Source organism: Haliaeetus albicilla, chromosome 8 (genome assembly GCF_947461875.1).
Source record: "Haliaeetus albicilla chromosome 8, bHalAlb1.1, whole genome shotgun sequence".
Classification (NCBI taxonomy): domain Eukaryota; kingdom Metazoa; phylum Chordata; class Aves; order Accipitriformes; family Accipitridae; genus Haliaeetus; species Haliaeetus albicilla.
The window spans coordinates 38771205-38795094 of NC_091490.1; the positions used below are offsets into that span (position 1 = coordinate 38771205).

Sequence of the window (23890 nt, forward strand, 5' to 3'; positions counted from 1 at the left end):
GGCCCAATGCTCTCCTCTGTGAGTCACTCCCTGAATTAATCATCAGCCTCGCTCTGCGCCAGGCTCCCTACTTAAAGAGATTTTTACACATTAAAAATTAACAGCACTAAATGATTGATGGCCAGGCACCCCCGCACCCCACGCTCTGCGGCAGAACTCAGACCACTCCAGCTTTGCTTTCCCCAAAAGCAGCCACATGTCCTTGTCCCTGGCCATCTCCTCCACCGCTTTGGCCATCAGCTGGGGGAGAAAAACAGCATGGCAGTAACCCTGCCAAAAAGTGACCATTAACTTTATAGAACTGCTGCTGCTCTGCTGGGGATGTTTTAGGTGGTGGAGCATCCTCAGGGCCCTGGGATGAGCCCGTTGTGCCAGTCACCCGTGGGGAAGGGATGCTCTGGCCCTGCACAGGTATCAGGGGCTGTTTGCCGGCCCCACGCGTGCGCAGCAAAAAGAGCGGTGCAAAATAGTGCTGCGGGCTCTGCAGCGGAAGATGCAATTTGGGGCCGTCTGCTTCCCTCTCCTCCCTGACTCCGTCTCTCCATGTCACCCCACGCTGTAGCATTCGGGAGCAGCCACTGAGGGGGCTGCGTAGGTCAGGGGAGGGGGACAAAAAAGCTTCTTCCCACTGACCCAAAACCGTGCGCCTTCTTGTCCCTCTTATCACCTCCTGCCTTCACCTCCTGGCAGGGCCTGACCCCCTCCCGCCCCGACTCACCCACCCCCTGCACCCACCCTACGCCCTCCCTTCCAGCACCCACCGTCCACGCACCCCATTCACCCAGCGCCCCCTTGGGCACCCCCCCTAAATCCCCCTCCTCCCCCCCGCGGCGGAGCGGCGGTTCCCGGGACGGCATCGCCCCCTCCCGGTCTCCCCGGGCCGGTGCCGCGGGCGACCGCAGCTCTGCGTGGGAGCCCGGAGCCCTGCGGCGGGTCCACCAGCAGCTGCCCCCCTCACCCACCCACCGAGAACGGGGAAGGGGAGAGGGGAGATAGGGGTGGCGGGAGGGGGCGGCTGGGGACAGGGCTGGGGACGCGGCTTTGGGATGGCACCGCCGGAGCTGCGAGAGTGGGGTCACCGCCACTGTCACCCCATCACTCTGTCACCCCATCACCCTGTCACCCCATCACCCTGTCACCCCCTCACGCTGTCATCCCACCACCCCACCGCCTCGCCACCCCGTCACTGCTGCTCCCACTGGCTGCCGCAACCTTCCCCAAAGCCCCCCGCCAGGCCCCAGCCCCAGGGGTTCACGCTGGGCAGGACCCCCATGTGCTGCCCACCTCACCGGCAAACCCGACCCTTCTTCCCGTGACCCCCCCAGCCCCAGCTCTGCAGTGGTGCCCTGGTCCCTACCGCAGCTACCCCCCCACCGCCGCCTCCGCTCCCCTCTGCCCTGGGCCCAGGCGCGGTGAAACGGGGCTCGGGGGCCCTTCGGCCGCCCCGTGGCATTGCCATCCTGCTCAGAGCGGGGCCGGATGGTCTGCACCGGCCACCGCCCCGGTGGTCAGCAAGGCTTTTGCTCCCCATCTCCTGGAAGCCACATCAATTTGGGCAGGGGGACACTTTCTCAGCTTCACACTCCCCCCACAACTTGCTCGGTTTCGACGCCCAGAGCCTGTGTTGCATCACCCAAACACACATTAATCGTAAACAGATGTCCCTCATTTCAGGTGTCTGCCCTTGCTGGGTGACAGCGCTGCTGGCTGTCCCGTGCTCAGGGGGGAGACATGTTTGGAGGGCACCCATGGGTGCTGCTCCACCCTGGAGCAGCACTGGGAGGGCTGGAGCAGCACCCCTGCCACCCACAGTGCTCAGCTCAGCTGGGTGCCAGTAGCGCTGCGAGTGCTCCCTTGCCCCATGTCCTGTGGCTGCGGGGCTGGGCCACACTGTTCCTCTTGTCCTGCTCCTCGAGGGAGGAGGGACACAGGTCCTGCATGAAACAACTCCCTGTGTCCCTGCAGGGCTGTCCCTGTCCCTGCGGTGCAGGTGGGCTCGGGCCAGCAAGTTAGGAGGCCCCGACTCCACCGTGCATCATCTGCAGGGAAAACTCCTGTAGATTGGCCGCCTTCTAGCTCCTCTCCGCTTGCCGGCAAAGAAAAAACCAGCTGGGTGCCAGCACTGGGGCCATTTCCCTCCCTGCCTCAGCAGCCAGGACACCGGGCTCCCCGGACGAAGGTTGGCCAGGAGGGAGCTCTCGGAGGTGGTGGTAGTGGTGCAATACTTGGGGAACCTGTTTCTGTCCAGCCGATGGAGTGGGAAGTTCCCAGCGGAGGTTCGAGAGCAGAAAGCAACAGCCGAGGTGCTGTTGGGAGCAGGAGTCAGGCCCCAAACCAGCCCACGGAGGGGAAGGAGCAGGAAAGCTCATCTCCTTGGCCCCGCTCCGCTGCCGCCGACTCAATGGCCCGATTGTATGCTGGGACCAGATGCGCCGCTTCAGACGGCGGCACAGAAAGGCTTTTCTGCTGCCTTTCAATGGCAGATCTATGCCATTCCCACTGGGAAGGTCCAGCTTTGCTGCCCCAGCCCTCGCCAGATCCCCGGCGGCCGGGAACCTGCTGGCTGTGGGGCGCCGGGTGGAGAAGGGAGCTCTGTGTGCCGAGACACATGCAGCCTTTCTCGGCTTCGCTGGAAATGTCAAAACGGAGTCAAGATGCCGTCAGCCCAAGGGCTCTGCGTTGGGAGGAGGGGAGCGGACGGAGCTCGGATGGGGGGAGCGGAGAGCTGGAAAAGGCTGGAAATAACTCCCCGTGGAGAGACTGAGAGTTTGGCTGGCTGGTGGCTGTGGTGGGGCAGAAAGGCATCCGCTGGGCAGGACATTCCCTCTTTGTCCTAAGGACTCAGCTGGCGTCTTTGCTGGGTGCTAGAGGGCAAAGAGCCCAGAAGAAGGTATTTTGGGGCTGGTTTGTCCCCACCGACGCACACCCATCCCCATCCTGCTCTGCAGGGTGAAGGGATGAGCTGGAAATCAGTGGGTGAAGCTGAGCCCATGTCACCCACCAGGTGATGGGGACATGCATGTCCCCACGCAGGCCAGGGTCCTCCCCTTTTGCTGAGAGCCGGGGATCTCGGAGCTGTGCCAGGGCTGCTGCTCCTGCACAAGAGCATTTCCCACAGGGATGGGGTGGCAACCTCGAGTCCATCCTGCTGCGGGACCGACCCCGAGGTCGCATGAATTCACAGGAGCAGGTGCCCTCCCTAACTGCTCCCTTCCAGGAGTGATCCCATTTGGGGAAGATCAGTGTGGGCGCTTAGTTTCAAAACACATTTTGCAGCCTGCCGGCTACAGATGGACACAGGGACACAGTCCAGAGGCCCCAAAAGAAAAATGTCCATTTTTAAGGAGTGCTGAGTTTAAGCCAAGGCCACAACTCTTCAAGGCATCCCAGGCTGCAAACCCTCCGTGCGCAGCATGACCTGAGTACCTGGAAAATCCCAGACCCGGGAGGACCCCGCTGGCAGCTCCCACTGACCGTTGGGGAGTGTTTATGGCCATATAACAGCAGGAAGCCGCTGGCTGGTGGGGCAGGTCCCCCCCTCCCGGTGCTGCTGGCAGGGTTGGCCTCTGGCCAAAGCAAATCCTAGCTGTGGAAAGCCTGCACGGCATTTTCCTCAGCCCTGATAAGGCTGAGCTGCAAATGCAGCCGCAAATAAAAGCCGTCCTGGCCTTCCTCAGGCTGGTTGGGTACCGTGCCAAGTGCACAAAATATTGCCCGAGATAAAAGCCTGTGCCCACTGTGCCACACAGGCACGAAATGGCACCTGCAGCCAGCTAGATCAGAGGGGATGGGGGACAAGGGCACCCTGCACCTGGGTGAGGGCTGGTCTTGCAGGGCCATGCTGGGAACAAGAGCGTGCCCAGGGTCACACGCATCAGGGGGATATAGGAGGGGGTGGCATGGAGCAGGAGGTCTGCAGGGACTGGGTGACATTGCAGGTGTTCTATATTTGATGCAGCTGCCGCAGCACGGTCCTAAATCAGGTTCAAGGGCATCGTCAGGAGGTGATAGGGTGGTGGGAGATGGCAAGGGGAGAGGCTGTTGGCAAGGGGTCTGTAGGGTGGCTGTCCTGCTGTTGGGGTATGGCTTCCCCCAATGGCTTCAGCCTCCGCTGTCAGCCCATTCCTCACCAGCCCGGCCGGGTCTGAGCCCAGTGCAAGCGTCCGGCAGCCCCTTGAGAATCCTTCCCCAGGTCCTACTGGCCCGCTCATGGCTGGAGAGCTGGGGAAGCTGCTCCTGCTCCACTCTTGGGTCCTTTGTTTTGCTGCAGCATCCCGGGGAGGAAGGATCCGAGCAGAGAGGCAACGAGAGGAAACGAGCTTCCTGCCCGCTCCCAAATGCGCGGGCAGAAAACAAGGACATCCTGCTGCGGCCGGGCTGGGCAGGCACAGCCGAGCCTGCCGGGAGGGAAGCATGCTGGGCTGGTTTATTTATGTGGTGCGGAGGCGTTCACGCCGCTTTCATACAGGGACCGTGCCAGGCAAAGTCCTGGCCAGCCTTGGCCCGTGTGTCCCACGCCATGCCCAGCCTGGCCAGCCCGCTCACGGGGCCATGGAGGGGTTGACGGAGCGGGAGCTCGGCTCAGATAGGCACGGTGGAGCTGGAGCAAGCGGAGATGAACTCAGGCAGCCAGGAAACGGCTGGAACACACCCCACCGGCTGCTTTTCCAGGTGCACCCTGAGCAGGCACAGTTTCTCCCAGCCATGGGCCACCACCAGCCAGCCCAGGACACCCAGGGCTTCAAGAGCTCCTGCCCTAGAGAGGACCGAGATGCTCACAGCTTTGGGAGCCTGCTGCCCATGAAGGGGACCAGGGTCCCCAGGGGTTTGGGATCCCACTGCCCAGGGAGTAAACAGAGTTGTCCAGAGCTGCAGCAAGCAGGGCGGCTCGTGCTGCAGCACACAGGGCTGCAGCCCTTTCCCACCAGCATCTCCAGCAGCGTTTCTCAGACTGTCTCCATCCAAGGGGCACCTGAATGAGGCAGGATGACAGCGAAGCTTGCTCGCAGCCAGCTGAAAGCCTGGGCAAGCTTTGCGTGTTTTCTCGTGTGCTGACACCATTCAGTTTCTGCGCTGAGTGCGGAGCGACATGGACGCAGCCTGCTCTGTCAGTCTGCAGCCACTTCCAGCTCCTGGGGCTCTGTTCCCCAGCACGCTGCAGAGAAGCACCCTGCCACGCTGGTGCACGTCACAACACATGCACGCACACACACGTACTCCCTTTCCAACTGCCCTGATGGGGAAACTGAGGTATGATCACATGCGCAGTCCCAGTTGGGGCTGGCAAAGCATTTGGATTCTCAGGGAAAGCCGTTTTTTGAGACCCTCTTCTGGACCAAAAAAAGCTTTTTAATGTTTCTGATTAATTGAAAACTCATCAGGTCCTGGAGCTTTTTGTTTAGACAGGTGGTCTTGGGAGGGTGAGGGCTGGTTTCCCCAGCCAGTGCGAGGCCCAGGGCCGGGGACAGCCGTGCTGGGCCCTGCCCCGATGCCATGAAAGTCTGCAGAGCCCCAGACAGCTGAACTAGAACATTCCAGCACCAGCAAATCATCGGGTTTTGGCAAAACTGCCCCCACAACAGCAACAAAAGCCTGGCTAGCCCTCCTCACTGCTCCATGCAGGGCGATGAGAGAGATGCTGAATACAAGAGCTCGGTCCCAGGCTGTGGCAATCCCTGATCCTAACCTGTATCCGTAAGGGAACTGAGCATCCAGACGTCTTCCACCCACGCAGGCACCCAGCTGAATATCCACAACCTTGCGGTTGCTCCTTTACTAACTCAAAGCTCGGCACACGCGCGAGCACAGCAGGAAAGCCGGCCGGCACTGCCATTTGCCTCCAAGCCTGGGTTCGGCTGTAGCTGCCGGCCCTGGCAGGCGGGTGCCACAGCTCCGACCGGTCCTGGGTCGGCGTCCCTGGCCCGGGGTGAAGCCACTGCGCCGGCCGACAGCCGAAACTTGGGAAGCGCTTTTGTCCATGCTGCCTCCCAGATACAGTTGTGATTTACATGGGTTTAAAACACCGCCCGGCCCTTGTGACTTCTCTGGCCATGTCTTCATATTTGAACTTCACAGAGTTTCCGCAGAAAACGATGAATGTTAGAAATAAGGGCTCTCACTTGGGTTTAATTCTTCTCGGCCACCAGAGCTTAAAGCCAGAGGAGTCTGATCAGTACAGGGAACAACTCAACACCTCTTGTTCAAAGGCTGCTGTTGAATTTTAGCCTGGGAATACCTCTGAGCTGCCACAGTTCTGTGCTCCAGCACCAAATTTAGGCAGCCCCAGGTCTGTATTTCCTCAGGAGTGCTGGGTGGTTCGAGGGCCCCCACTGTCCCACAGCTCTGCCCCGGTGCCAGGGTGGCAGCAGTCGCATGGGCAATGTCTGGCACCTGCAGAGCTGGGGTGACATCGCTTTCCCAAGCTCATTTTTCCTCAACTCCTCCTTCACAGGGTTTTTTTCCCTACCTTCGCAAGGAGGAAACAAGAATTGCTGTTTGGGGACGGGTGACATTTTTGTCAGCTGTCCAAGAGTGGGAGCGAGGAACCTGGACGTGGGCCCTTTGTGGAGCTCTGAGCCGGGACATGGAGCATGAGCTCTGCAGCGCAGCCGGCAAGCGGACACCAGTGGGACTTCACGCATAGCTCCGGACTTTACCTTTCTAGATCTGGATGGAGAAGGCAAGCCACACAGCTACAGAGGATCCAACTGATTTCTTCGCCAAGCAGTCAGTGAACCGACAAGAGCGGTGCTATTCTAGACCTGCCTTGGAGACAGAAGAGGGCATGAAATCACTGAGTTCATTACCACAGGATGCCGGAGAGGCCAAGTATGTAAATGGGTTAGAGAGGGATGAGGGCTGTTGGTGGAGGTAGATCCATTAGGGCTATTAAGGTACTTCCGTCCGGATGCAAACCCTTTCTCAGGAAGTCCCAAAGCTGCCAGGCGGCAGCTGGGCGGGATGCTGGGAAGCACATCTTGTTTCTCCTGCTCTTCCCATGAGTAGCGTTACAGAAGAGCCGGCTGTGGAAAAATACCCGCGGGGTTCAGCAGCTGAAAAGGAAAGAAAAAGAAGCAAAAAATCTTTGCTGAGGGTTTCAGCGTTGAAAGGGGTTGGAGCAGTTAGTGAGGGCAAGTTTAAGGTGTGAAACTGCCAGGGGTCCCTGCGGGATTGAGGGTGGCCCAGACCTCAGTGGCTGAGCGACCAACACGCGAAGCAGGCGGGGAAGAAAGCCGGCAAGAAAAGGAAACAAACAGCCTGCTGCTGGGACGAGGGAGGGCTGCCAAAAACCCAGCGGGGCCAGGACCGGGGAGGCCAACCGGGGCGAGCGGCACAGGGCTCCCGGCCACGGGTGGGACGAGGGCAGGCGGCACGCAAGGCCACAGGGACAGGCAGGCTGCGGGGGGGCTGTGCTGGGGGGAGGATGGCAGGGCAGGGAGCTGGACCCCAGCCACCCGTGGGCCCCTGGCCAGCAGCCCCCTGGCAGGGGATCCCCCAGTGCCGGGGTGACATGGTCAGGGGATCCCCCCTTTCTCCAGGGTGACCGTTCCTGAGGCGAGCAGGGTGGGGACATCCCCATCCCCAGGGTGACTGGAGTAGGGGCACCCCATCCTCAGGGGTAACCAGGACAGGGGATCCCCCATCCCCAGGGTGGTCGGGGCAGGGGACCCCCCCACCCCCAGAGGTAGTAACTAGGGCAGGAGATCCCCCATCCCTGGGGTGACTGGGGCAGGGGACAGCTCCCTTCCTGGGCTCACAAGGGACACCCCATCCCCAGGGTAGCCAGGACAGGGGACCCCCAGGGTGACCAGACCAGGGGACACCCCCCCACACACTTCGTGGGCTCACTGGGACACCCCTTCCCCCCAGGGGGGCCACGGGGACAGGGACCCCCCCACACCGCTTCGGTGGGACCTCCGTGCCAGGGGTGAGCGGGGATCCCGCCGCGGGTCAGCACCGTCCCGGGGGCGGTGCCCGTCCCGGCCGGGGCCCGGGGGCGATCGTCGCCCGCCCCCGCCCCGCCCCGGCCCGTTCCCGCCCGGCCCCGCTGCCGACCCGCCCTCGGCCCGGGGCTGCGGCGGGCAGCGCTGCCCGGCGCCGCGGTGCAGCCCAGAGCCGCCGGGCCCGGGACGGCGGCTCCGCGCTGGGGCCCGGCTGCAGCCCAGACGCCCGGCCGGTAAGGTGAGGGGCGGCGGGGACGGGACGGGATGGCGGGGTCCGGCCGACAGCGGCGGTTCCGGCTCCGGGAGCGGCTCCGGCTCCGGCTCCGGGAGCGGCTCCGGCGGCGGCGGGGCGGAGGCTCGTCCCGGTGGCGGCGCCTCGCAGGGCCCCCGGAGCCGCCGCCGCCCGGGGCCCGCCGAGGGGCCGCTCCGGAGCCCGCCGGGACCGCGCCGGGACCGCCGAGGGGGCTCCGCCCGGGCGGCACCGGCACCGGGAGCGGGACTTCTGCCCGCAGCCAGGAGCTGCCGGTACCGGCGCCGGGCGGGGTCGCCCACCCCCGGCCGGCGGAGGCGGAGAGTCCCCGGGGGGGTCTCCTGGGCCGACGGCGGCCGCCCCGACGTGCAGGGGCGTGCAGGGTGCTGGGGGTGCTATGGGGCTCCCGGGGGCGCTGGGGACCCACAAGGTTGCGGGGGTGCTGGTGGGCTCCCCGGGGTGCTGGGGACCTGTTACGGCTGGGGGTGCTGTGGAGCACCCAAGGGTACAGGGGACCCACAAGGCTGGGGGTGCTGCAGGCACCACAGGGCACTGGGGACCTGCAGGACTGGAGATGCTGGGGGGCACCCCGGGGTGCTGGGGCTCCTCAGGGCTCGAGGTGCTGCAGAACCCCCAGGGTGCTGGGGACCCACAGGGCTGGGGGTGTGGCAGGGCACCCTAGGCTGCCGCAGGCCCCTCTGGGGTGCTGGAGTGCACGTGGGGTGCTGCGGGGTTCAGGGTGCTCCCTGCGTGCACATGGGGAACCCGCCATGGGGCTGTGCCCGGCGCTGTGCATGTACCCCAATGGTGCCTGTGCGCCCTGGGTGCGAATTTAACAATTTCATCCCCAAGCACCTCCTTGCAGCAGGGTGATCCCAGGCCTTTGGGGCTCGTTGCTGACTCTGTGCGTTGTCACCAGCCCTGAGGGAATCAGGGAGGTGTTTGTTGGTGGAAGGTGCTGGTGGGCAGCTGCGGTGAGGGTGCGGGACAAGTGGTAGATGTTTTCTAGTGGAGATACAGAAGCCCTATGCAGCTGTAGGTGTGACAGGACACATAGACCTGATCCCCATGTGAGTACGTCTGCGTACGGACTGTGCGCCTGTTGTCCAGGTGTTGTGCGAGCTTGGGGAGGTCCCCAAGGTGCTGGAGTGGGTTGCAGAGCCCGAGCAGCCCCTGTGGCCTCCCGACCGACCGGGCCGACAATGACGACAGCTCCAGAAATAACAGCCCAACCCTGAAGTTAGGCTGCTGAGAAGATTGAAGCGTTTCCCCTTCCCTCTCTGGGTCAGTGCCGGCACACCCACCCGCACAGGATCCAGCTTCTCCAGGAGCAGCCCCAGCCTGGATAGCATGGCCGAGGTGGCCTGGGCGAGCGGGTGCAGGGACAGCAGGTGGCACAAAGCATGGGCCATCCCGTACTGGCAGGGGATGGGGACAGGATGAGTGGCTGGGAAGGTGTGATAAGCCTTGGATACCTCCCATCTGCGCCCATCCTGCAGCGCTGGCGGGTGACACTGCAGGTGACGGGCACCCATGACCTGGACCGTGTGAGAAGCCCGAATCCTGGCAGGTCACTAGCAGTGGAGGAAGCCGTGTGCTTGCTCAGTGGTTTCCCTTTAACTTTGGAACAGCCTCGGCCCCGAGCTTCGGGGCTTATCGCCTGCACACAGCTTCGGGGAAGCGTGCCTCGCTGAGATAAATCAAGTCGCACTGGCCAGGGCTGCTCTGGACTCTGTTCTTCTCGCATTCCTCATGACCTCAGTATTTTGGCTCGGGAGGAGAGCAGGGGAGAGCCTTCCCTGTGTCTGGCCCCGGCCACGCCAGTGGAGTGGCTTGGGCTGCACAGCGGCGCGTGGCCGAGACGGGATGGGGGCTGTCCCGCTTGTGCCTCTGGCAAGGGAAAGGCCCAAAGGAGTCCAGAGCTTTAAAAATAGCTCCCCCAGGCCTGTCCCCTGCCAGACAGGGGGCTTGGGGTTCCAGAGGGAGGATCGCCCCATTGACCATGAGGCCAGGGGTCCCAGAGGGTTGGCTGGGGCTGGGGCACGGATACTGGATGGTACCCAAGCTGTGCCCAGGCTGCCCTGTCCCTAACATGGCTTTTTATTGTAATTGAGTGGAGCAGCTCCAGTTTTGGCCCCAAGTTTCCTGCGTTGTCATCGGTACGACAGCAAGAGGGGGAAATAGAAGTGCGAGACTAGGGCGAAGTGTAGTCCTGCCTCCACAGGGACAACTGGGTCCCTGAGCATCCTCCTCCTCCTCCTCTTGCTGCCAAGCCTCCCCAGCAGCACTTCGCTTTGTACCATCCTGCTTTTCTGCAGAAACACCGGGGCTAGAAACAATGCTTCCATTTCTTCTGAAGGAAGCTGGGATCATGCAGGGTGCCCTGCCTGCGGCACCCAGGGGTCCCTGTGCCCAGCCCTGGCAGCACCAAACCCCGGTGCCCAGGGGAGCGGCCGACACTGCCAAAAATCAGCCTTTGGCACCAAAGTGGCCGGCACGGTCCTCCCCGTCGGGACTTCAGCCCAGGTGGAGAGCGGCTTCTCTTTGAACCGGTGCCGTGGTGATGCCGGCCGGCCGGGGACAAGGCTGGCTTTGTGTGGCCAAGCCCCGGCAGGTGCCAGCGGTGGCTGGGCCGAGGGCGCGGGGACTTAACCCTCTCGCCGCTGCTGCGTGCCGGGACCGTCTACCTCCATTGCTAATCCTTACTGGCTCAAATCCAGCCTGCCACTCACCTCACCTCGATGCTCAGCCCAGCCCACCGGCAGCCCAGGGGCAGTTTGCACATTGCGAGCCCCCCAGAGGGGTTTGCACGTCGCGGGGATCCTGTGAGGTTTTGCACATCGCGGGGTTCCCGGGGCAATTTGCACATGGTTGGGAGCCTCCAGGTCCCATTGCCTGGCCTGGGCCTTTGTTTCGGAGCTGGGTGAACGCAGAAGCTCCTGCCCTGGGTCCAGCCCATCCCATCGGACCAAAAGTAATGGGGGCCAAGAGCCACAGGGGAGCTGCGGGAGGATCTCCCCTGGCTTTGGGGACGGCAGCACAGCTGCCCAGTTGACAGCAGCTGCTGGTGTCAGCTTGAAGGGTCAGGAGGAGGTGGCAGGGGGGACAAGCAGTGTGTCCCTGGGTTAGCGGAGGGGACAGTGGGGCAGTACGGGCAGAAAGGGCACCTTTGCCACAGGCGGGAGTAGCGGTGCGGGAGACCTCCTGGCAGGGTCCCGGCGGAGGCGGCTTTTCCTGGCTCAGCCCCAGGCAGGACAATACCCAGCCGGGCGGCGGAAGGGAGCTGACGGCTGCTTCCCCCAAGGAAACACACCCGCTGGCTCTGGCTCCTGTTGCTCTCCCTCTTCCTCCCGTTTGATTTACGGCGTGCGCGGAGCCCGGTGGGAAGTTTGCCCTGGCCCCGGCGCTGTTTAATTACCTGCAGCGAGGGCTGTGCGGAGGAGGAAGCCGGCTGCTTCCTGGGGCAGGAGGGATTAGGCGAGGCGAGGGATGCGTGGACCCTTTTAGGTATGAAGCCAGTGGCATGGGAATGGTGGGGTGCCAGCATGGAGCCGGGGTGTTCCCAAGGGATGTGGAAGGGGTGCTGTCGCGGAGCTGCCACGTCGCCTGGGTGCCCAGCCTGAGCCTGGCCCAGGTCTGCCTGCAGCACAGCTGCTGCCCCGGCTTCTGGCAGTTGCGTGGTCAGGGCGAGCCACGGGCTGGTGGCCACAGTGGCCCAGCCAGGGCTGGGCAGCAGCAGGTGGCATCGTCATGGGCAGCGGGTGCAAGCCGGGGGCTGTCACATCTTCCCCAAGCTGGGCCGGGTGACAGGGGCAGCCGCAGCATCTCTGCTAGAAGAGTCTGGATCCTCCGGTTCTCGCACGCAGAGGATTTGGGGATGGATGCGGGTGTTTCTCTCTGCAGCCAAGGCCAGATCTTGGCGCTGTTCTCTGCGCAGCGCTGAGCCTCAGCTTCCCTCAGGGCTGTGCCTGAGCTTCCTTTTCTCTGCGGCATGCCTCCTCCCCTGCTTTCTTCTGAAAATAGCCTGGTGCCAAATGCTTTGCCCACCGACAGCTGCGCATCCCTGTGGCCACCTGCAGCCCGTGGGCAGGGACGAGGCGGGTCCCTGGAGGGTGACACCATGTGCAGCAGCAGTGGGGGCTCCGGGGGGTCTGTTTGCCCCATCCCAATCCCACCAGGAGCATTTCCTACCTGGGCCCCGGCACCCAGGTGCTGCCAGATGTTGTGGCAGGTCCCAGCTGAACTCTCACAGCTGGCAGCACCCCCAGCCGTGAGCTCACCCCTGGACCGCAGCCGCATCCCTCTGGCTCTCCTCCAGCGTGCCCGTGCCTGGCTCCTGGGAAAACCAGGCTCCCATTTCATTCCCCCTCGCCTCCCACCGTGCCTTATCCTGCATTATCAACAGGGAAAAGCAGCCAGGTCCCTCCTAGGGGTCACCGGCCCTTGAGACACCCCCGAGGCAGGGATGGGCAGCGCAGGGCACCCCAAGCCCACTCACCCCGGGCAGTGAAGCCAGACATCACACCCAGCGACTGATGGGTGCTGGCAGCTGCCTGCGGTCACGTGGCTTTGCAAAAGCATCGATTCCCTTTATCCAAAGCAAACTTCTCCGCTGAGAATCGCACCCGTAAAGGCTGCAGCCTCTTTTTTTTTTTTTCCAGCCTGCTCCCCAACGCAGCTGAGCTCTGACTCATGACTCTGCACCCTCGGAGCTGGCAGCATGACCACCGCGGCCATCCCAGCCTGGGCTGCGAAGCATTCCTTAAATGTACAAACAATCCCCAGCCCTGCAGGCAGTGCCGCACTTGCCTGCCCGGCCGCCGGCTTGAGCTTCAGACCCGCGGCACCAGGGTTGGAGGGAGGCGAGAGGGGCCTGGCGGATGGTGGGGGGGCGGCCATGGGGTGCTCCCCGGGTGGGGGGCAGTGGTTTGCAGACACGTGGGGCTCACCAGCCTCCCCATTTACAGGGTTTCACCAGATGTGGCCCCATTGTTGTTGCAGGTTGATGGTTCCCTGGTCAGCAGCATCCCAGGGAGAAGATGGCTCAGCCTGCACCCCTGAACCAGAACCTCCCAGGTAAAGGGACCGGGGTTGTCACCAGGCAGGAGCAGTGGAAGGAGCGTGAGGGGAATGGCTGAGCTTTCCTGTCCTGTCCCAGTGGGTTTCCTCACCCCCAGCACTGACCCCGGCAGAGAGTGGGTGCCCTGTGACACTCGACGGCACCCAGGGTGCTGGGGACGGGCCATCCGCTGGGCTCACTGCCAGCAGCATCACAGCAGGGAGCGGGGCTGCAGGCTGCAAATCCCAGTATAATGAAGTTGGGAAAGCCTTCCTGTCTCCACGGGATCCCTGCCTAACCATCCCTGCTTCTCTTGCAGATCTTGGGGGCCCATTCTTGTACCGGGACCAGGATGATGGGGAGAAGAGCTCGTATTCAGTGGAAACGCCCTACGGCTTCCTCCTGGACCTGGATTTCCTGAAATACGTCAATGACATCGAAAGTGGCCAAACACTCAAGAAAGTGCCGCTGCCTCGCAGGGCGAAAGGGGCCCGGCAGCCACCCAGTGCCCTGCGCAGCCCCAGCAGCCATGCCAGTGCCTGGACCTCCACCGAGTCCCTTGCCTCCACGGCCAGCGAGGAGGGCAGGACCGCGCTGCTGCTGTCCCCGCGCGGCCGGGCACCCCTGGAGCCCCTGAGCAAGCCAACCTCCCACCCCGTCTCGCCGCCGCCGCCGGTGCGGCTGCTCCCACCTCCCACCCGCAAGTGCCTCATGAGCAACCCACGGGTGGAGAAGACCCTGCTGGAAACGAGCAGGAGGCTGGAGCAGGAGCAGGGCCATTTGCAGGATATCGGTGGTCCCTCCCGCAGTGGCCCGCCGGGTGCCCCGAGTCAGCCATCCCTCTGGGTGCCGGCGGGCACCGAGGGCCAGGCAGGCTGGGGACGGGCAAGCCCTGGCAGCTCAGGGCGCAGCACGCCGGCGGCGGGGCTCAGCGCTGCACCGTTGCAGCACGTGCGGGAGCAGATGGCCACAGCCCTGCGGCAGCTCCGGGACCTGGAGGAGCAGGTGAAAACCATCCCCCTCCTGGAGATGCAGATCTGCGAGCTGAAGAGGGAGAAGGCGAAGCTGATGGAGAAGCTGTCGGCAGAGCCCGGCGAGGCTTTTGGCCACCCCCCTGGCTCCGAGGTGGTGATGGGGGGTGAGGAGCCACCCCGAGCGGGGCCGGAGAGCGAAACGGAGCCGGCAAAGGGGCGAGTGAGCAAGGTCGCAGAGCTGAGGAAGCTGACGGAGAAGCTGGCCGTGCCGGAGCGGGGCGGCAGGGCTTGGCCGGGCAGGAGCCCCAGGGCCGCCGAGAGGTTGTGCCGCTCCGTGGCGGTGGGCGAGGACCGGGCCATGACCGACGCGGTCTTCTACTACCGGTCGCAGCAGGACGGCGGCGACGTGCCGGACAGCGGGGTGAGGGAGCGCAGGGACGCGGCCGTCTGGGTTCTGGAGTCCTCGCTGGGGCTGACCAGCGAGGCAGAGCGGGAGCTGGAGCTGCTGCAGCAGACAGTGGGACACCAGAAGGAGGTGATCGCCCTGATGGAGGGTCACCTGCGGGAGGCCACTCGGGAGCTGGAAGAGCTGCGGCTGGAGGTGTGCGCCCGCCGGCCCCGCGGGCGGGTGGACAAGGAGGTGACGGCCAAGCCGCAGGTGGCCGAGGCGCTGGTGGAGGCGGCGGTGGTGACCCAGAACCGGGCGGCCGGCGACCCCCTGGAGACGGCAGAGGCGAGCGTGGAGTGCTGCCCGCCAACCACCTGCGTCGGGGTGGGCTGCCGCCCCGACGGGCGGGACGTGGCGGTCGGACCCGATTCGGCCGGCAGGTGCAAAGACAAGGGCAGCCAGACCGACGTGGGCGGCACCGTCCCAGCGGGCGAGATGGAGCCCGGTGCGGGCCGTGCCCCGAGCGGCCCTTCAGCACAGGGCACAGGAGCAATGGGGGGGACGTGCCAGGGCTGCCCGGTCCCCAGGGCAGCCACGCCAGAGACAACGCACAGCGGCCGGGACCCGTCCGCGGCGCAGGATGCTGGAGCTGCCCCGAGCCCTGCGTCCGGTGAGTTGTCACTGGGGATGACACCAGGGTCTGGGCTGGGACGTTCCTGTGGGAAGGGAGAGGGTGGCCCTGTTGGGGACAGCGCCTGCAGGGCCAATGCTACCCGTGTCACAGCAGCAACCTGCACTCTGCCCACGTCCCTTCCATGCCCGCCCGGGAGTCTGGTGGGTTTGGGGTGCCCGGGCAGCACCGGGGGGGAGGTTCCTGCTCGCTCACCCCTGACACCCATCTCTCTACCCCCAGGAGCCCTGAAGTCCATCATGAAGAAGCGGGACGGTCCCCCCCGGAGTGAGGCCGACGGCAGCAAGAAGAGCCTGCAGTTTGTGGGCGTGCTGAACGGGGAGTACGTGCCGAGGGGCTCCTGCCACACGCCTGGGCCAGCCCCGGCCCCCAGCATCTCCGTCCTGGACTGGGGGCAGTGGCAATGAGGGGGGGCCTGGAGGGGACCAGCTGGGTGCCACATTGCCACTGAGCATCCTCCCTCTGTGCAGGTATGAGAGCACATCCAGCGAGGAGGAGGAGGAGGAGGAAGAAGGAGACAGCTCCTCTGAGAAGGCTTCAGCCGACAGCTCCAACAGCGAGGAGCTGGGGGACACTGAAACCTCGGACGAGGAGGCTGAGGAAGGCGAGCGTGAGCCAGGACAGGAGCGTGAGGGGGCCGGCGTGACCCTGCCGGAGCCCCCCGAGGTAAAGGAGAAGTAAGTGCCGATGGGGAAGGCGCCTCACCCCGTGCAGCTGGGAGCCACGGGCCAGCACCAGCCCTGCCGACTCAGGGCATCTACCCTGGTTTGGGTGCAGCCGATGGGAAAAACACATTCAGCTCCTGCAGAAACCATTTGGCAGGAAAAAGTCCTTCCAGCTTCTTGGGTCTGCTAAGGAAAGGATGAGACCGAGGCCCCAGATGCCTCTTTCCAGAAGAAAGTTTGGAGAGGGACAAAAAAAAAAAACAAAACAACAGCCCTTAATAGCATTTTTCAACAAAAGGAAAAAATTTGGCCTACAAGTGGGTAAATCATGCCTGAGCGTGTCCATGTAAGGCTCAGTTCAATGGGGGTTTGCAGAGGCTGAAGCTGCCGGGGTGCAGCCACTGGGCTGGACATTGCACCATGGGGAGCTCGTGGAGGCTCGTAGGCACCGGGGAGAGGAGCAAAGGCTCCGCGGAGGGGACTCCGGGTGCTCCTTGCCGGTGCGGTTTTGGTGGGGCAATGCAGCCCCACCGCAGACGCCCTCATGCTCTCCCCAGGTTCGAGCTGAGCCCCAGGATGCGGGAGGCCTGCCTCATCGTCAAGACCCACCTGGGCCACCCCAGTGCCACCAAGAGCAAAGAGGTGGTGAGTGGGGTGCTGCGGGTGGGATGGCTCACCCAGCCCCTGCCGGAGTCCCCCCTGAGGCTGGCCCTCCCCAAAGATGGGCCAGCAAAGCCCAGCTCAGCACCTTCCCCCAAAACACAGCCCTTTGCTTCAGGCTTTATCCCAGATACCCCAAAACCCACGTGAACTCAGTTCGGGCCATCCCAGCATGATTTTGGGGTTTCAGGGTCCTGCCTTCCCCCAGTTCCCTCTGGAGCAGCATTTCTGCTCCCCACTGGGGCCGGCAGCAGCAGGGTGGGTGCTGGGGTTGGGGGAAAGGGCCGTGCAGAGGCTTGGGGGGGTGTGGAGCCATGGTCCCCAGCTCAGCCCCATCCACTGCCCACAGCTTGCCAGCAGCAGCCTGGTCCTGCAGGAGTGGTTCCGTCTGTCCAGCCAGAAGTCATCCATCCCTGACACGGTTGCCAACCACCTCCTGGCCTTTGCTGAGGTCTCGCCAGCTCTCCTGGCCCACGTGGTGAACCTGGCAGATGGGAACGGCAACACAGCCCTGCACTACAGCGTCTCCCACTCCAACTTCCACATCGTGAGGCTGCTGCTAGACACGGGTCAGTGCCCCCCACCCCCAGAAATGTCCCCCTGCCACCATCCCACTCTGTACCCCACGTCAGGTCCTGGCCCTGCAAGGCATGGGGCAAGGTGCTGACAGCAGAGGGGCAGGGACAACTGCCCTGGGCTGTGTCTGTGCATAGGTGGGGGGGGTTGAGCAGCCACCCCAGCCCTTTCGGAGCCCAGATTTGATGTGGGGGGACCCATCAGCAGGTCTGTGCCCACGGGGCTTTGGGACGGCTTGCAGCACCCTGGGCAGGGCACCAGCCAGGCACATGGCTCAGTCTGTGCCTCCCACCAGCCCCGCAGCACCCTGAGCCCCCCTGACTCTGCCCATCCCTGCAGGGGTCTGTAACGTGGACCACCAGAACAAAGCCGGCTATACAGCTCTCATGCTGGCAGCACTGGCGGCCGTTGAGCAGGAGGATGACATGAACGTGGTCAGGAGGCTCTTCAGCATGGGCAATGTCAACGCCAAGGCCAGCCAGGTTGGTGTGGGTTGGGGGCCACCATGGCCTGTCCCTCTCCCCCCCATCCCCAAGCAGCGGCCAGGGCCACACTTGGCTCCTCCAAGGGAGGACTGTGGCTCCAAAACCTGGAGGGGCTGGTATATGAGGAGGGCATCACATTAGGAGCTCCTGCTGCCTGGCATCAGGGCTCTCAGGTCTCACCCACACGTAATCTCCAGTCAGGGAGGTGCTCAGAGACCATGTGGGCACTGGGGACAGCAGCAGTCCTTCCCTGGGGCACTGGGAAGAGTGGGTGGCACAGCCGGGGCGGGAGCAGCCTGGCAGCATCCCCTTGTGTCGCAGGCTGGCCAGACGGCGCTGATGCTGGCCGTCAGCCACGGCCGGCAGGAGATGGTGGAAGCCCTGCTCGCCTGCGGAGCTGACGTGAACCTGCAGGATGAGGAGGGCTCGACCGCGCTGATGTGCGCATGCGAGCACGGCCGCGTGGAGACCGTGAAGCTGCTGCTGGCTCAGCCCACCTGCAATATCTCCATTGTGGACAGTGTAAGCCTCTGCCGCTGGGACCTGGGGATGCTTGCCCACCCCACATCCTGTCTCCAAACCTCTTCCCAAGTGCTCTCCCTTCCTTTTTAGGATGGGAACAATGCTGTTGCCATCGCGCTGGAGGCTGGCCACAGCAACATCGCCGTGCTCCTCTATGCCCACCTCAACGGCACGAAGGCGCAGCTGCCCGTGAGTACTGCAGCCCCCCCCTCCTGCCCCACACAAGGACCATGGAGGTGGTCCCATGGCAGGGGGGACAGGGCTGTGACACAGATAATGCTCCCCAGGAAGGGGCTGCAGGGGTGAGAGCAGAGCATCCCAGGCACCACATGTTTGGTGCATCCTCAGTAGCAGGGAATCAGCCTGGCTGGCCCTGACTAGGAGTTGCCGGAGGGGTCTCTGGTGACATTTCATGACTCTGCTCTCTCTGCAGCAGGGGACATCACTGACAGCCACGAAGAGCCCTGGGAGCCCCAAGAAACCAAATTAGAGTGATCTTTGGATCCAGCCAGGGGTCAGCTGTGTGCCAGCCAGCCACCATCAGCACTGGGCTGTAATTTATGTCCCCTTGCCTGCCACTCCTTTGCGTGCTGAATCGCTCTCTGTGGCTGCAGATGCTTTAATTCTCCTGTCAATAGAGCAGGCACCATCCCTGGGCCTCGCTCACCCGTCTCTACTGCTGGAAGCGACCCATGCACAGCCACCTCACTCCACCAAGTGACAGAGGAGCCAAGCATCCAGTGACCTCGGCGTGGGAAATGCAGCGAGTAAAAGCCAGCCCCATCCCCTTTGCTCCGCATCGGCCCTGCTCTCTGCCACGACTGCTGGAGCTGCACCACCTTGGAGCCCTCTGCAAGTCGTTAACTCACTGGAACAGCACAAAACAAACCCGGCAGAAATAGCACCTGGTTTCTGCTCTCTTAGCCAGCTCTTGGCAGGTCCAGGAAGGCAGCGGAGCTGGCGACGGGGAGCAGGGCTGCAGGAGGGCGAGCATCAGCTCCTGGACCCCACTGTACTGCGTGGAAAGAGGTGCTCAGCAGGAGAGTCCTGTGCAGTGATGGGAGAGGGGACACAAATGAGCTGGTTAACACTGCCTCAGAAGCAGGCTGGGAGCACTTCCAGACTGAAATACTTGCCCTTCTTTTCTGGCATTTCCTTTCCTGGCTGAAATCTGAATTTTTTCGAGCACAAGCACACAAAGCAAAAAAAATTATATTGCTCAGTCAAAGGATGGAGTTCAACATGAAATCACTTGGTGGTTTGATTTGCTCAATGGGAGCAAAACTTCTGGGCACTCGGGGCTGCAGCCAAGCTGACAGAAGGGGGCCAAGAGCCATGAACACCTTTAGGGACTGAGACTGCACCCCAATACCCCACACAGGGAGCAGGGACCTTCTTCCAAGGGAAAGATAGCAATTACCTCCTAAACATTTCCCATTTTAAACAGTCTCATAGCCACTGACTGTGCAGGCAACCAGAGCCCACAACCAAGTCCCTCTCTGCCCACTTTCCTTCCCAAAGGGGAGGAGAGCAGCTGAGGATAGCTCCAGAAAAAAAAGAGATCAGCAAGAAGAGCTCAGAGAGAGCCTAGAGCCCGCAGAGATGGATGCGTATGTCGGAAGACGTGTGTATGTCTGTGCGAGTGTGTGTGCACCAGGCAGGGTGGGAACAGACAAGGTAAGGACTAAGGATTGGGAGGAAAAAGGCTTTTGCATGTGAAGCCGGCTCTGCTCTGAATCCTTCACAAAGGTAATGCGTATCACAGCCCCATTTCTGCTCCTTGGCCCAGCCTTTCTCACCATCACTCTTGCCCCACCAAGGCCTGGTCTGAGCCATACTGCAAGCTGGGAAATGCTCTCCAAGAAACTTGTTCTAGGCGACACGCTGCTGTCCTCGCAGTGGGCCTGTTTCAGCTTTGCACTGAAGTTAATATACAATGCTCACAGCCACTCTCTAGTACACTATTCTCTATGTATTCCATACTCACTGCTTTGGTCTCACAGGTTTGTTTACTGATATTTTAATACTGATGTTTATTTTTAAGATATAAATAAATTTTAAAGTAAAATTATTTTGAAATATTACAGTGACCATCCATCAGCAGTCTCCTGCCTCCTTGTCTGGCTCAAGATAAAACCCCCAGAACAACTTCATCAGAGGGACAGCCTGGCACAGCCCTCGCCCTGAGCAGGTGCCCGCATGTTTCAATTAATTCCCTGCAAGTTTATGAACTGGCTACATCCATCAGTCTGGTTTTCTTCCAGCTGAACTGTCCCAGTTGGGTACTGTGGTGTCTTCTGGCCTGTTTCACTTCACAGGACCAAGCAGGATGCTGGGACCAGACATAGCCCTTCACTACCCTTGGTTCACCCTGGTGCTCTGATACTAAGCTGCATTATTAAAGAGCAATCATCAGATTGTATCCCCACTCTCAAAATCACCTTCCTCACATGGCCAAGGGCCACGCTGACCCCATGGGGATATTCGGGAAGGGCTACAGCTGCTCTGAGCCACTCCTGCTACAACTTTACCTCTCTGGCCACTGACCCACAGCTGATGCCTCCTGTCTCAGTCACTCAGCACAGTCAGGGCTGGCAGCTGCCACAGCAAATGCTCTTTGGTCATTGCTAAAGCTGTACAGGCAACAAACAGCAGCCAGGGAACAAACAGCAGCCAAAGAAGTAAACTCTGAGGTGGACTTCTTGCACTCATAGCTAGTAGTTCCCGAGAGCTCTGCTGTGTCACACGAATCAGGGGAGCACAGACTCACCCAATGCTCTGAAAACTGAAACACCACCAAAGAAGAACCAAGAACTATATAAAGCGACAGCACAACCATATTTTGACAAGGGCTTTCTCCAGAGCACAAAATCCACCTCAGGCTGCCCATAAGCTGACCAGGGCACAACTAACACCCGTGGGAGGGAAAAAAAAACCCACAAACACTCTTTCAACACAAACCCTGGCAGCAATTCTCACTGTCTGCCTAAGTTCAGTGATTTGAACATCTGTTCCAGAAGTGCTCTCCTCAGCTTTAGGATACTCAAATCCTTTATCCCATCTGCCACTAAAGTGCCTTAAGCAAGTTCAGACATTGAAGGATGAAGAACACTCCCATCAGAGACCACAGGATCAGGAGCTGCAGACCTGACTTGGTTCAAACACAGCACAAAGCAGTATCACTCTATTACCAGATGGAAAATACCAGTACTTAAAAACCAGCCCTTGAACTGTGACAGTATTCAGGCTCATTCCTAATCCTTTCACCCTTAGTTTTACTTTATGTAACTGCCTAAAACAGTAAATCTTTCTAGCTGATTGTGTGGTGGCAGGGAAAGCCAAGGAAGAAAATAAGTGAGACTGATTTACTAACTCCTTTCAGGGGAGAGAGACATGAGCACTTGCTCTCTGTGGGCGACTGCCAGGAAAGACAGCAGCATTTCTAGAATAGCTTACTGAAGAGAGAAAGACAGAAGCAGCACGCTATTGCTTTGCAACCTGGTACAACGCTTAACTTTCAACTTGCCATTAAATTCCACAGAAGTCCAGTAAGTTTAGTAGTGCCACTTCACTGGTTACCTACAGAAAAACGCTTACCAGCAAGGTCAGGATTAAGCCTACTGTAATCAAAACAGGGAGTTATTTTTGTTGTGACAGGTTAATAAAAACGCGGGAACACAGTAGTAGTATGATGAAGGCGTTACGTGTAACCCCAGCAAGAAGCAGCGTGTGCTTCTGTCCCTCAGCTGAGCCCAACAACAAAGGGCAGGGGCGTAAGTGCTGTGACAAACCGCGGCACTCGCGCGTTCAAGAAGCGAGACCCGGGCAAGGGACCACTGGACAAACCCTTTATTGCAGTAACACCACCGCCACGCTCCTCTCCCGCCACGGCCGGCGCCTGGCCCAGCAGATACCGACCAACCGCTCCGAGGAAAGGCCGGCAGGCTTCATCGTCTGCAAGAGAACAGCGCAGGCCACGCCGGTTTAGAGGCGGCCGAGGCTCCGCTCCCCGTTCCCCGGGCGGCCCCCGGGGCCTCACCGTCTCAGCGCAGCCGCCGGGCCTCACGCTCCGACTCCAGCAGGGTGAGGACATCGCCTTCGCGCACCGGTCCCTTCACGTTGCGGATGATGGAGCGGCTCGTGTCGTCCATGAACTCCACACGCACCTGCGGGACGGGACGGGGTCAGCCCGGCCCAGCGGCACCGCTCCCCCCGCTCAGGCCCGGCCTAGTCAGGCCCACCCACCTGCGTGCACTGTCCCTGCGAGCCGGTCCGGCCCAGCACCTTAGTTACCTGCGGGGACAGAGCAGAGGGTGAGCGCACGGTCCCCGGTCCCGGTCCCGGTCCCCCCCCTCAGCCCCGCGCCCCCACCCTGGCCAGCTTGATGGGCTGCACGCGGCTCGTGTCCATGGCGGCTCCGCGACACACAGGAAGGGGCGAGGCCCCGCCCCGCGCCCTTTTATAGAGCGCCAAGTCTCGCGAGACTCCCCCGCGCGTTCCCGCCACCCCGCCCCTCCCTGTCCTTCACAGCGGCCAAGATGGCGACGGCCACTCGCCTCATCCAGCGCTTCCGTAATTTCTTAGCGGGGGTAAGGGCGGTCACGGCTCCCAGCGCCGCCGGGAGTACCGAGTGCTGCGCACCCCGCGGGCCGCTGCCCTGCGCCGGCGGCTCGGCCGAGCCGCCGGCGCAGGGCAGCGGCCCGCGGGGGTGCGCAGCGCCCGGCTCCATGTGAGACGCTGTCGCCTCGCCTTGCAGCGGGACCTCCAGGCCAAGCTGTCGCTGCGCTACACGGAGATCTCCAAGAGGTGCCGGCGGGGCTGGGCTGCGGGCTTCGGCTGAGGCTCGCTGGCCGCTCCTGACCTTCGGGAACCGTTCGTTCTCTGTGTAGAAGCCAGCCGCCGCCTCGGCTCCCGGTGGGTCCCAGTCACAGGTTCGCCAATAACTATTACTGCACCCGGGATGGGCGCCGAGAGTCTCTGCCGCCCATCGTGGTCGTGGCAGCGCAGAAAACCCTCGCTGCGGGGGCTCAAGCTGGCAGGTAGGTCTGACCTGGTCAGCGCTGCGGCTGCCGCAGGAGCTGAGCGGGTTTAAGCCTTGTTTGATTTACACCAGAAACGCAGAACTCCTCCAGTAAGCGGTGTGGGATTTCCCAGGTTGGTAGAAGAATGCTGAACTAATTATTTGTGTCTGTGTCTTCTCTTGAGTAAGTGAGGTGGCTGGAAGTTGACTCAACAGACCCCTCTAGCGCTAATACAACCTGTACTCCTGATTAAATCTGAGTCTGATTTTCATAACCGTTACTAAAGCCTCTTCTCTCTCTCCCTTCCTCAACCCCAGTTCAGGCTCTGCAGTGACAACAGCTGAGAAAAAGCCAGTGACACCAGGACCAGCACTTAAGAAGTGGGAAATTTCAAAAGACCAGCCCTATTTGTGAGAAATAAGTATGACAAGGTTGGATGTGCAGGTCACAGTGCGTTACAAAGCAGCACTCTAGTGCCTGTGGTGGATTTTGCTACAGTGATGCTGTGGGGAACTTGTCCTAGTGCTGCTGATGCATGACTAATAAATGTATTTAAAGTTCTGATTATCCCCCCCCATCTTGTCTGTTCTATTTGAGTTATCTAAATTACTACTCTTGAATATTGTTTTGGGTGTAAGGTTTTCTTGAGGGAATAG

General features: G+C 61.7%; 3 protein-coding genes across 6 annotated transcripts; 2 read left to right on the plus strand and 1 right to left on the minus strand.

Moving 5' to 3' along the window:
- The first annotated feature begins 8032 nt into the window (after nucleotides 1-8032).
- Nucleotides 8033-20297, plus strand: KANK3 (KN motif and ankyrin repeat domains 3). 3 transcript variants are annotated; one of them, XM_069790001.1, is made up of 11 exons: nucleotides 8033-8176; nucleotides 13195-13269; nucleotides 13572-15284; nucleotides 15528-15627; nucleotides 15776-15982; nucleotides 16528-16615; nucleotides 16980-17199; nucleotides 17546-17688; nucleotides 18013-18213; nucleotides 18304-18402; nucleotides 18647-20297. In XM_069790001.1, exons 2-11 carry the CDS (start codon nucleotides 13233-13235, stop codon nucleotides 18701-18703), a joined length of 2865 nt encoding a protein of 954 aa, XP_069646102.1. In that variant the 5' UTR covers nucleotides 8033-8176; nucleotides 13195-13232; the 3' UTR covers nucleotides 18704-20297. The 3 variants fall into 3 exon arrangements, with proteins under 3 accessions (XP_069646102.1, XP_069646101.1, XP_069646103.1); XM_069790000.1 differs by having other exon boundaries at nucleotides 8049-8181; XM_069790002.1 differs by having other exon boundaries at nucleotides 8049-8181; nucleotides 18650-20297.
- A 1750-nt stretch (nucleotides 20298-22047) lies between these two features.
- Nucleotides 22048-22667, minus strand: RPS28 (ribosomal protein S28). The gene is made up of 4 exons (XM_069790003.1): nucleotides 22585-22667; nucleotides 22459-22506; nucleotides 22253-22379; nucleotides 22048-22167 (listed from the first exon to the last, which is right to left on the minus strand). Exons 1-3 carry the CDS (start codon nucleotides 22621-22623, stop codon nucleotides 22257-22259), a joined length of 210 nt encoding a protein of 69 aa, XP_069646104.1. The 5' UTR covers nucleotides 22624-22667; the 3' UTR covers nucleotides 22048-22167; nucleotides 22253-22256.
- A 50-nt stretch (nucleotides 22668-22717) lies between these two features.
- On the plus strand, nucleotides 22718-23798 carry NDUFA7 (NADH:ubiquinone oxidoreductase subunit A7). Of its 2 annotated transcripts, XM_069790010.1 has the most exons (5): nucleotides 22718-22802; nucleotides 22970-23019; nucleotides 23103-23252; nucleotides 23327-23367; nucleotides 23552-23798. In XM_069790010.1, the coding sequence occupies exons 1-4, from the start codon at nucleotides 22752-22754 to the stop codon at nucleotides 23346-23348; spliced, it is 273 nt and encodes a 90-aa protein (XP_069646111.1). In that variant the 5' UTR covers nucleotides 22718-22751; the 3' UTR covers nucleotides 23349-23367; nucleotides 23552-23798. The 2 variants fall into 2 exon arrangements, with proteins under 2 accessions (XP_069646111.1, XP_069646110.1); XM_069790009.1 differs by lacking the exon at nucleotides 23327-23367.
- Nucleotides 23799-23890: the final 92 nt, after the last annotated feature.

Excerpts from the sequence above, each read along its gene's own strand:
- KANK3 (XM_069790001.1), top strand. The coding sequence starts at position 13,233 with ATGGCTCAGCCTGCACCCCTGAACCAGAACCTCCCAG. Across the intron at positions 17,689-18,012 it reads TCAACGCCAAGGCCAGCCAG|GCTGGCCAGACGGCGCTGAT; the intron begins GTTGGTGTGGGT and ends CTTGTGTCGCAG. Across the intron at positions 18,403-18,646 it reads GCACGAAGGCGCAGCTGCCC|CAGGGGACATCACTGACAGC; the intron begins GTGAGTACTGCA and ends CTCTCTCTGCAG.
- RPS28 (XM_069790003.1), bottom strand. The coding sequence starts at position 22,623 with ATGGACACGAGCCGCGTGCAGCCCATCAAGCTGGCCAGG. Across the intron at positions 22,507-22,584 it reads AGCCCATCAAGCTGGCCAGG|GTAACTAAGGTGCTGGGCCG; the intron begins GTGGGGGCGCGG and ends CTGTCCCCGCAG. Across the intron at positions 22,380-22,458 it reads CGCAGGGACAGTGCACGCAG|GTGCGTGTGGAGTTCATGGA; the intron begins GTGGGTGGGCCT and ends CCCGTCCCGCAG.
- NDUFA7 (XM_069790009.1), top strand. The coding sequence starts at position 22,752 with ATGGCGACGGCCACTCGCCTCATCCAGCGCTTCCGTAATTTCTTAGCG. Across the intron at positions 22,803-22,969 it reads TCCGTAATTTCTTAGCGGGG|CGGGACCTCCAGGCCAAGCT; the intron begins GTAAGGGCGGTC and ends CTCGCCTTGCAG. Across the intron at positions 23,020-23,102 it reads TACACGGAGATCTCCAAGAG|AAGCCAGCCGCCGCCTCGGC; the intron begins GTGCCGGCGGGG and ends TTCTCTGTGTAG.